The following is an 11,209-nucleotide window of genomic DNA, read 5'->3' on the forward strand; positions in this document are numbered from 1 at the left end:
GCCAATAGTCCGTCCTCTCCTAGACGCGCAATTGGCAATGATTCAGAAATTGACCATTTGTCATCCGGGATCCTGAATCCTCTACTAGCTAGTAGCTACAAAGAGTTTCCTCAAAACACTTGAGCTCGTAGAGTCGTAGTGTACAGCCGTGCACCAAATAACAGCTAGTAATAATCAGAGATTGTTTGAATTCTGCCGTTGCATTATCACGTCCCTTAACTTGCCGCCGTGGCCAGGCTACGTCTTTCCTCCACCTCTGCCACACCCACCGCCTCCACCATGGAGTCCACCACCATCGTCGGCACCTACTCCTAACTCTTCCAAGCTAACAGGCAACGGCGGGGCCATCGCCGGTGTCGGCTTATTCATCTCCTGCATATGCAGCCTTGTCCGAGGGCATCGCCAAAGCCGCGCCAATGCGGCCACCGATGCTGCAATGCCGTCTGCAGCTCTCACCTTACGACCTCAGGCAACGGTGTCAGATCAGTCGCGCCGCCACAGCAAGCAGCAGCAGCGCCGCGCCGCACCTGCACCCGCACCTGAAGGCGAGCCACGGCGCGCCAGCCCGGCGTCAGACCTCCCGTCCTTCGCTTACAGCCGATCAGTGAGGCACAACGTGACTAGTGGCGGCAGTGAAGAAGGGGCGGCGACGTGCTCGGTGTGCCTCGCCGCATTCCAGGTCGGGGAGACAGTGCGGCTGCTACCGGTGTGCCTGCATTTGTACCACGTCGAGTGCATCGACCCCTGGCTGGACGTGCACTAGTCGTGCCCGCTTTGCCGGTCGGGCACCGACTCGACGATGGACGGCGGCCTGCTACCTCCGGTTTAGGCGTCGTCGGCTCTGGTTCATCTTGGGTGCGTGTATGGATTTTCATCGGTAGAGATTAGAGAGGATATTTCGTTATTACAACAAAACTACAATTTCAGTGTATCTTTCTGGACTTGTTTTTAAGATAATGGATGCACATCGAGAACTATATTTCCCCTACAGATTTGTTCTAATTGTTACTCCCTCTGTTCCAGATGATAAGATACTTTGACATTTCTGCTAGATACATAGTTTTTTATATACACTTAGATCTATACTATAGGGGTGTTTAGTTCCCCTTTTTTCCTAAAAAATTTTGGGTTTGGTCCATTATTTTACAAAATAGAACTAAACACCATGCAAAGATTTTGGCAAAAATATGATTATTCTCTATTTTAGATTTTGGCCTCAAGAGACAAAAATAACCCAAATAGAGCCTTAAGAAACTGTCATGAGAGCAATAAATTCTGCATTTTGGATGAAACTAAACATGACCCTAAAAATTTTGGCACTTTGCATTCAACCATTCTAAAATAGTTGGTATTTTGCATTTTGAATTTTTTTGAAACTAAACACCCCCTATATCTAGATACATAGGAAAACTACATTTAGAAAAAGGCAATGTGTCTTATAATTTAGAGCGGATGGAGTAATACTTATTTTTGTATAATGTGATTATAACACTTGTACATGTTATTTGCATGTTCAAGAGAAGAACTCTTCTTTTTCTACCATTTCAAAAAGAGGAATTTGGAATTGCCAAAATTTTAGAGTCTGCTAGTTCTGTGAAGGCTCTAACACTAGAGGAAATCATCCTTACATGCCAAAACTGTCAAGGAAATTAATTCCTCTTATCTCCTATCCTTGAATGTATTTATTTGCTTGATGTTGTGTGGCCAAAGATCATTTTCTTGGTGGTTTAAACCCTTTCCTAGGTAGTTTTTGGCACTCAAGTCAATTCAGGATTGTGGTAGTGTAACGAAGTAAGGAAGAAAATAGATATTGGCGTATATACATCCTTCGACCAATATTTTATGAAAACATTCACATTTTCACCATTCATTGTGTATTTTGGTTGTTCATATTTACTATCCATATATGTTCCGTGATGTTTCAAATGTTCATAAATTGCGTATTTTTGCCTATATTCATGTTTTATAAATTGTGAATTTTGCAACATTCCAATTGTACCCATGAGATGTTCATGGCGTATTTTGGGTTGCTCACATAGAACCTATAGCTAGGATGGTCCACGATATTTTTCATTTGTGCATAAAAACTCCATGAGATAATTTATGATGTATTTTGGGTCATTCACATGGTATTCATGGGGTAGTGCACAATATATTTTGATTGTTCGCACGGTATCTATGATATGTTCTTTTTCTATTACTGCTTGACATGAATATTATGGATCATGATTCACCCAATTCTAGAATTTACTTCTTCTAAATCTAGAATATTAGTCTCTTGAAGATAGGGCATTTCTCTTGTGAAGGCAAAACATATTTTTCCTAAACTCAGAACATTTGTCTTGCTCCTAAAAGGAAAATATTCTATCTTCATGAGAAAAAATAATCTTCAACAAAATGTTCTCTAAATATAACTGTGGGCTCTTGTTGTAAAGGAACAATTGTTAAAAAAATGGTGGAATCAAAATTTAATTTGGATACTTGGTCTCTGACACTAGTACAATAAAGCTCTGTACTGGTGGTTCTAAACATATTTGCACATGTGTTTTTCAGACTCACCAGCATTGGGGGTCAGTGGAAATGAAAACTTTCCACTGGCGGCTACTTGAGAAAACTTTCATGAACCGTGACTTTTTAAAAAATTTGAGGCATTTAATATATATATATATATGCTAACATAAGCAAAGCTATTTTCCATCTGTTTTCTCTGTGTGCCATGTTGGGCTGCAGGAAGTATGGGTCTAATAAAGATAAAAAAAGTGAAACATGGCTTGGGGACCTAGTACTAATAGTCAGAGCTATGGACTCGTTGTTGCTACTCACTTCGTCCCTAAATAAATATCATTGTTGGTGTATATACCATAAGTTTGACTCGATTTATCGAAAAATACGTGCAATAATTATATCTCCAAATAAATTTATTAATAAATTAGATTAAAAGATCTTTTCAATGACACCAATTTTATACCATGAATATCAATGTTTTTTAATATATATTTAGCTAAAGCTTTTTATCGAGAAGCACAAACGACAAATATTTAGGAACAAAAGGGAGTAAGTGATCATAAGCTAACACGCCCCATAGATTGTCCTAAAGTACAAACTTATAATCTAAGGTGTTGTTTGGATAGCGAGAAAAGAAAGGGTGGGAATGGAAAATAGGGGGAGGAGGATGTCTTATCGCTTGTTTAGAATTTAGGAATAAGAAAAGAAGGGGGTTTAGTATATATAGGGAATATAGGGATAAGAAAGGCTCTTTTTCCACCAACGGAAATCTCAGTGGAAAACGAGCATTTCTTATTTCTATGCAAATAAAACTCATTTTTTTCCATTTCTCAAATGCAAACAAGAGATAAGACATCCTGCTCTTGTTGTTCCCATTCTCACCCTTCTTTTTCCACTACACAAACAACACCTAATAAGAAGATGATGACATGTGTTTGTAGTTGCTCATCAATCTAGTCATTACCTTGACATTCTTTTCGTAATCAATCACTGAAAGTGTCCATGTGCTGACGCATAAGCCAAGCTTCAGGCTTCTCTGGGAATTGGAATCGTAGAAAGTCCTTGTGTTTCGTGATATACGGCTCCCCCACGGATGAGTTTTGAATAACTGTGTAGTGCGATTTATTAAAATAATCGTCCTCCGTACCGATGTATATTTTCTTTCCTAGTGTTCCCTTTCCACTTAGTCTCCTGTCGTGTCGCGATTCAGGAACACCAATTGGGTCAAGTTCAGAAATGAATTCAACACAGAACTCAATGACCTCCTCTGTCCCATAGCCCTCTGCAATGCTTCCTTCTGGCCGAGCACGCTGGTGAACATATTTCTTCAGGACTCCCATAAACCTCTTGAAGGGAAACATATTATGTAGGAACATTGGACTAAGAATATTGATCTCCTTGACCAGATGAACAAGGAGGTGTGTCATGATATCAAAGAAGGATGGAGGAAACACTAACTGAAAGCTGACAAGACATTGAACCACATCATTCTGTAGAGCAGCTAGTTCTAGTGGATTAATTGCCTTCTGAGAAATTTCATTGAGGAATGCGCATAGCTTTACGGTGGCCAGATGTACATGTGGAGGTAGAATTCCTCTTAATGCAACTGGAAGCAATTGCGTCATAAGCACGTGGCACTCATGCGACATTAAGTTCAGAAATTTCTTCTCGCGCACATTAATTATACCTTTTATATTAGAGGAGAATCCAGATGGGACCTTGATGCTGCTTAAGCATTCAAACATGATTTCTTTCTCTTCATTGCTAAGAGTGTAGCTAGCAGGTCTTAAATATTTGCGTCCATCATCTGTCTTCTCTGGATGCAGGTTGTCTCGTTCTTCCACGCGTTGCAAGTCTTGTCGTGCTTCAAGTGAATCCTTAGGCTTCCCATACACACCCATAAATCCTAGAAGGTTCACACAAAGATTCTTTGTCAGGTGCCTGACGTCGATCGTATTCCGAACCTCTAGGACTTGCACATGGGTGCATGACCCGCTGCATCTTTTAGAACTAGTTGGCTGCCCTGTCCCTTACCAAAAACTACTTTCACATCTTTAACCATCTCAAATACATCTTCTCCAGTTCTGTTGCGAGGCTTGCATCGATGGTCTACCTTACCTTTAAAATGTTTGCCTTTCTTTCTAACTGGGTGATTCATATAAAGAAATCGATGATATCTAAGGTACACGATCTTTCTGTATTTTTTAAAATATATACTATCAAGGTCATCAAAACAGTGTGTGCATGCATTATATCCCTTCTTCGTCTGCCCTGAAAGATTACTTAGAGCAGGCCAATCATTGATTGTCACAAACAATAGTGCTCGTAGGTCGAAGTGTTCCTGTTTGTACTCTCATCCCACACACAAACACCTGTTTCGCTCCATAAAAGTAGGAGTTCTTCAATTAATGGACTTAGATAGACATCAACGTCATTGCCTGGTTGCCTCGGGCCTTGGATGAGCACTGACATCATAATGAACTTTTGCTTCATGCATAACCATGGAGGAAGGTTGTTGATATATAGTGTAACAGGCCAAGTGCTATGATTATTGCTCTACTCACCAAAAGGATCCATATCATCCGTACTTAAAGCGAACCTTAAGTTTCTTGCGTCTTTTGCAAACTCTGGAAATTTCCTGTCTATTGCTCTCCAATGGGACCCATCAGTAGGGTGTCTCAACATGTTGTCTACCTTACGGTCTTCTTTGTGCCACCGCAACAACTTTGCATGGTCCTTATTTCTAAAAAGACGTTTCAGACGTGGCATTATAGGAGCATTCCACATAACCTTTGTAGAGATTTTCTTTCTAGAACATTCTTCCCCTTCAACATCGCCAGGGTCATCTCGTCTGATCTTATACCGTGATGCTTTACATACGGGGCATTCATCTAAATTCTCGTAGTCCTTGCCACGGTATAGGATGCAGTCATAAGGACATGCATATATCTTCTTGATTTCTAATCCTAAAGGACATATGACCTATTTTACTTCATACGTAGTAGTGGGCAATTCATTAGGCTTCGGAAGCATTTTTTTGGGTCTTTAGTAATTGCCCAAATGCCTTATCAGATACACCATTCTGTGTCTTCCATTTTAACAACACTAGTGTTATACCTAATTTTTTTTTCCCATCCTGGGCAGATGGGTATAGTAATTTCTAGTGATCTGGTCAAACTTTGTCTTCTTTTTTTCACTTTCGCAATCTTCAGTAGGTGTGCCTTCTGCACCTGCCTCATCTTCAGCTTCTCCCATTGTTGTATCACCGAAGTCACCGTATTGAGCAATAATGTCGTCAGGCTCCAACTGTTCTTCTTCACCTTCTTCCATCATTATCTCGGTTTCTCCATGCTTGGTCCAACAAATATAGTTTGGAATGAATTCCGACTTCAACAAATGTGAGTGAATATTTCTAGAGTTAGAATATTCCTTCAAATTCTGACACAAGGCACATGGGCAACATATGAATCCATCACGCTTGTTTTGATCGGCCACTCTTAAGAAATAGTGCACACCATCAATGAATTCTTTGGAGCGGTGATCGGCATTATACATCCAATGACGTGTCATTGTCTGCATTGCAACATAAAGTATTATAAGTTTATACAGAAATTAAAGTAACAAATAACCTAAAATTCTTTATTTCTAATTTTTCTAAACAAGCAAAATTAAAAAGACATAAAAGTTCTCTATTTTTCTAACTAATCATGAAATATGGCATACATACTAGTTATAATTAACCTTGTCACAAATTGTAAATTAAAGTAATATAAGTTTCTAATTTTTTATACATAAATTAAAGTAACAAATAACCTAAAATTCTCTATTTCTAATTTTTCTAAACAAGCAAAATAAAAAAAGCATAAAAGTTCTCTATTTTTCTAACTAATCATGAAATGTGGTATGCATGCTAGTTATAATTAACTAATTAACTCGGTCACAAATTACAAATTAAAGTATTATAAGTTTTTAATTTTTTTTCTAAACTAATTAAAATAAAAAACCATAATATCACTATTTCTCTAACTAAACCATTAAATATGGTAGACATAATAGTAATAAAAAGTTAATTTTTGAGAAACTAATTGTAGTTGCTATCATTCAAATATTCTAACGATCAAGTGATTGGAGTTTAAAATAGCGTAGAATTCATAAAATAAAAAACAACGTATATAACACTAGGAAATGACATATGCCGCTGCTAATGTTGAGAAGATGAAGCTAGTGACCTCTTAACAAGTCGATGATGGCGTTGGACAGGGGACTTTTAGTCCCGGTTGGTCTCACCAACCGAGACTAAAGATGTTTTTGTCCCGAACATTGATTGGGCCGAGATTATTGTTCGTTTTGGACAAGTGACTAAAGGCTTGTGCAGTAGTGCCACTATCCCACTATCGAATGTCACCACTCGCTGCAAATGTTTCTTTTTGTCTCTATGTGACTAACCTCCAAACCTTGATTGACAAACTTGACGTTCAAACGATCCCCTGAAAACGTAAGAGTACCGTAGCCGGCGGCCCAGTTGCTGTCACACTTAAACAAATCAAAACCGCGCCAATATGGTGCGTCGATCGTTTTGCACTCCTAGGCGCGCATTTGGCAATGATTCAGCAATTAACCATTTGACCTCAAGCTCCGAATTGGTGCATCTCTCTAGACTGGAAGCATATAATGGAATTAGTATTGGTTTTATGCCTTCCAGGTTGCTGCGCATTTGTTTCGTTCAACACGGATTGTTCAAAATTCCTGCTTGCAGTATAAAACCCATGCAACAACTGGGCAACAGCTGCTAACAATGGATCAGCGCAGCTGATTTCAAGTTTCACCCATGGCTGTCTACTTGCCACCGGGCTTCCCCTTCATTCCTCCGCCGCCGCCGCCGCGCTCTCTGTGGTCTCCGCCACCGCCCCCGACGAGGCATGGGCAGTTTTCGCCGGCGCCCAGAGACAACAACGCGACGTCCCCCGGCGGGGTCATCGCAGGCGTCGTCATCTCTGTCGGTGCCTTCCTTCTCGTGCTCTCCTTCGTGTGCAGCCTCTGCCAAGGGTACCGCAACAGCCGCGCCAATGCCGCGGCTGCCGCAGCCCTCGCCGCGCGACCGCAGGCGCCACCACAACCACAGTACTGGGACAACGACGAACATTGGCTGCGCCGCCACCGGAGCGACGACCTTGTTGACGACGGCGATGGCCCCACACGCCGCGCAAGCCCTACGGCGGGCCTCCCGTCGTTCACGTACAACCGGGCGGTGAGGCACAACGTGACGGGCGGCGGCGACGAGGCGGCGACGACGTGCTCCGTGTGCCTCGGCGCGTTCCAGGCCGGGGAGACGGTGCGGCTGCTGCCGGTGTGTCTGCACCTTTACCACGTCGAGTGCATCGACCCCTGGCTTGAAGCGCACTCGACGTGCCCGCTATGCCGGTCGGGCACAGAAGACCCGACGATGCACGGCGACCTGCTTCCGCCGGTTTAGGTGCGCTAGGCTTCAGATTCATGGTGTTGCGTCGCAGGAGAACTAGGTGTGTTGTAAAGGAATTTCGTTATTTTTGTACCATAGTATAAAGCCCTGTTTGTTTCATCTTCATGGAGCTTTTTTACCTCAGTTTTTTACTTTAGTTTTGGTCTTTTGACTGGTATATAGGAGCTATTTGGCTTTTAAAAGGTCCCAAAACTAGGTCCAAAATCTCCCAGAAAGCTAAAAAACAAACAGGGCCGTTTTTTTTTTTGACTGGGAATTCAGGTTATATATAGTATAGAAATTTATATGTATAATTCTATATGCATATAGGGCACATTCGTTTGAGCTACAGGTTTTTCTCTTTTAACTCGAAAGCTAGCTTTCTGGCATTTACCTTATGAGTGTTGAATTTTTGCTATTGATTTTTAGCTTCTCGACACAGCAAAAGCCAAAAAAAAAAAGCAACCCAGCGTTCTTTTCCTATTTGTCAGTTGCCTGAAATTTTTGACAGGCAACGTGTGCTCCGTCTATATTGCTTCAAGACTTTTTCAAGATTTTGTGGACCTGTTTTAAGTGTCATTGATCAGAGAGCTATGCAAATACCTATCGCCTGAACAGAAGCCTAATTTCAGGCGCCTGAGGTATAGGAGTTCCCTTTAAATTTTCAGTTTATTTCTCAGAAGCCATATTTCCAGCTTTTCAAAAGAACAAGCCCCCATTATTTATTTCTATTATATAATATTAAATAGCGAAGTGCTTTCTCAACTCCTTCCTTTTTTTCACTTTCCTAATGCTCACGTCTCTCTTAATCTATATCTAATCCAGACTCTGCTCATGCATGAATCTATATCATGATATAACCTACAAGTTGAAGATTCTTAGTCTCTTGCAAAGAACATAAGGTCCTCTTAATAGCCTCCCAGTATCAGTTTCTAATTACACTGACACATCTACCAATCGGAGGATCTCCACATTGCCTAGAGAGGAGATGAGTAGGAATTCCTGAAATTTATAAGGCTTGCTTCGGAATACAGGACCAAATATCTAGATTTTATATGATATATGGTCTAGACATTCGTAGGACTGGATATTAGGTAATAGGTAATAAAAAGAGAACACAAGCGTACTTAATCGATTATATATTTGTTACAAAGGGTTGTTGGAGATGTAAGTGAGTTGATTCCTTCCATTATCTATAATCATAACTTTTCTCTCTGAATTTCTAACCTTTACCAAAAAAAATCACCCTCACCCATCTAGCACGACTGGGCTAAAACATGCATAACTTTTCACTCTGAACTCCAATTTCGATTATCTTAGACTCTATGGAAAGACTATTAAGAGGGATATCCATCCCAACTAAAAAACTCATCCATATCATCATGTGCAAGTGTTGTGACAAGTGTTTCTCTCAGGTTAGCGCTTATGTTTGGTTAAATTGAGCAATAAGACTTGTAAACACACTCAATGTTCCATTGTCTTGCTAGTACAACATACATATACATAAGATAAAGATATAGTACAGAATGGTAATCATTCATTTAAATTAAAAGAAAAAGTGGCACTTTTCATTTTGATTTGATTGAATGGTTTCCCGAGTATTTCAACCTCTTGAGCTTGCATGATTCTTCATTAGCATATATAGGCCCAAACTTGTGGAGTTCAGTTTGTAAGGAAAATAGACCATATGGGCCACTAAGTTTGGACTTTTGGTGTTTGATGATCAACATGACAATTTGGACTAATGTCATTTGCTAATATACAAGGTATAGTTCAAATGGATGCAAGGTGTACTTGGACTTAGGCAAAGTGATGATCGTCATGATCAACATATGAAGAAAGACATTAGAAGAAGTTGTATTGCAGACATACAAGAAACACTAGAAGTCTAAGACACTAAGAAGTAGAAGCTTAGAAGCGAAGACACCAATGAAACTGGCACTGAAGCCGAGACCAAAGAGATGGACGAATTGGACTTTTCTCATGCTTAGGATCTACTCAAATTGATATTATATCAGCTCAAAGCCATCAATTGGAGTTTGCATATATCTACTTCTCTTTAGCTTCCACATTTATATTATGTACAGATTGTGTGCTTTATATTCCTAGCTTAGTTTGATAAGCTAGAGATAAGATTGGAAACTAGATTGCAGAACTTTTTTGCGGTAGAGATAACAAAACACCTAAAAAACTTTAGTTACACATCTAGATTGTTTATTTATTGCATAGGTTTTGACTAGGTGGATTTTAGAGGCCATAGTTTTAGAAATAGTTTTTAAGTTGCCTAATTCACCCTGCCTCTTAGGTGCCATTGTCCCTTCATGGATCATGTAGTCTAATCACCAGTAGGCATGTTGTGGCCGGCCCCTATGCATGTGTAGAAATGGTTTAAATGTAGTGATTTCTGACTATTGTACTTGGCCTACCGGACTTCTAGGTCACCAGAGGTGCCCATAACAACTTGGTTTGGTCCTCCCTCATATAGAGTGTTGGCCAGCGTCGGAACTCCCTTTTTATGACTTGGGCTTATTGCAAACTCCATGAGAACTCCAATTTCGTCTCCCCTCTCATATTCTCTTTCATGTGAGGCGGTATTTGGAGAGCGGTTGAGAGACTTTAGTGCAGCACTTTGAGAGAGTGCTCAAGTGGTACTAAGTAGTAATTTTTTCAAGTGATGGCTTGGTGGCTATGACTCCATTGAAGCCTACACAAAGGTTGTGCGTTGCTCTAGAAAACACTTGTTTAGGGCCCTTGTGCTCATTCCTACCAAAGGAAGGTGAAGAGAAACTCTTGTAGATCGAGGGGCGTGGAGAGTGCCTTGTCGATTGACGGACTCGAGTTTAGTGCTCATGTTGGAGCCCACTTTGTTAGGTAGTCTGAGCTTGTGGACTTGGGAGCTAGCATGTGGAGTGGCAACCGAAGGACTCGCCTCAACCAGGAGTAGGTCGTTGACATTCACCGAACCTCAGAAGAAAAACCATCATGTCATCTTGAGCCTATGTAGCTTGTCTGGTTGAGTAGCTTATCTCCAGTAGTTGCTTTCTTTGCTCACTAGTCTAAATAGGAGCTTCTTTGCCTTACATGTTGTTCTAGCTGCTTAGGTTGATTGACCTAGCATACTAGACTTGTGTAGGAGCTCTTGCTAGTAGCCTAATGTCGCTTTGCTTATATTTTGCATATATAGAATTGGTGAAGTTGTTATATGTCCATTAGTTTATTTCGTTGCTTTATTTGGCTAGGATTCGG

At 40.6% G+C, this 11,209-nt stretch overlaps 2 protein-coding genes across 2 annotated transcripts; both read left to right on the forward strand.

Moving 5' to 3' along the window:
* Nucleotides 437–763, forward strand: LOC8072667 (E3 ubiquitin-protein ligase ATL4). Its single transcript, XM_002437057.2, has one exon. It carries the CDS (start codon nt 437–439, stop codon nt 761–763), a length of 327 nt encoding a protein of 108 aa, XP_002437102.2.
* Nucleotides 7,334–7,978, forward strand: LOC8072668 (putative RING-H2 finger protein ATL71). The gene has a single exon (XM_002437058.1). The coding sequence runs from the start codon at nt 7,334–7,336 to the stop codon at nt 7,976–7,978; it is 645 nt and encodes a 214-aa protein (XP_002437103.1).

This window comes from Sorghum bicolor, chromosome 10, assembly GCF_000003195.3.
Source record: "Sorghum bicolor cultivar BTx623 chromosome 10, Sorghum_bicolor_NCBIv3, whole genome shotgun sequence".
Taxonomy (NCBI): Eukaryota; Viridiplantae; Streptophyta; class Magnoliopsida; order Poales; family Poaceae; genus Sorghum; species Sorghum bicolor.

Coding starts and splice junctions, on each gene's coding strand:
- LOC8072668 (XM_002437058.1), top strand. CDS start 7,334: ATGGCTGTCTACTTGCCACCGGGCTTCCCCTTCATTCCTCCGCCGCCG.
- LOC8072667 (XM_002437057.2), top strand. CDS start 437: ATGCCGTCTGCAGCTCTCACCTTACGACCTCAGGCAACGGTGTCAGAT.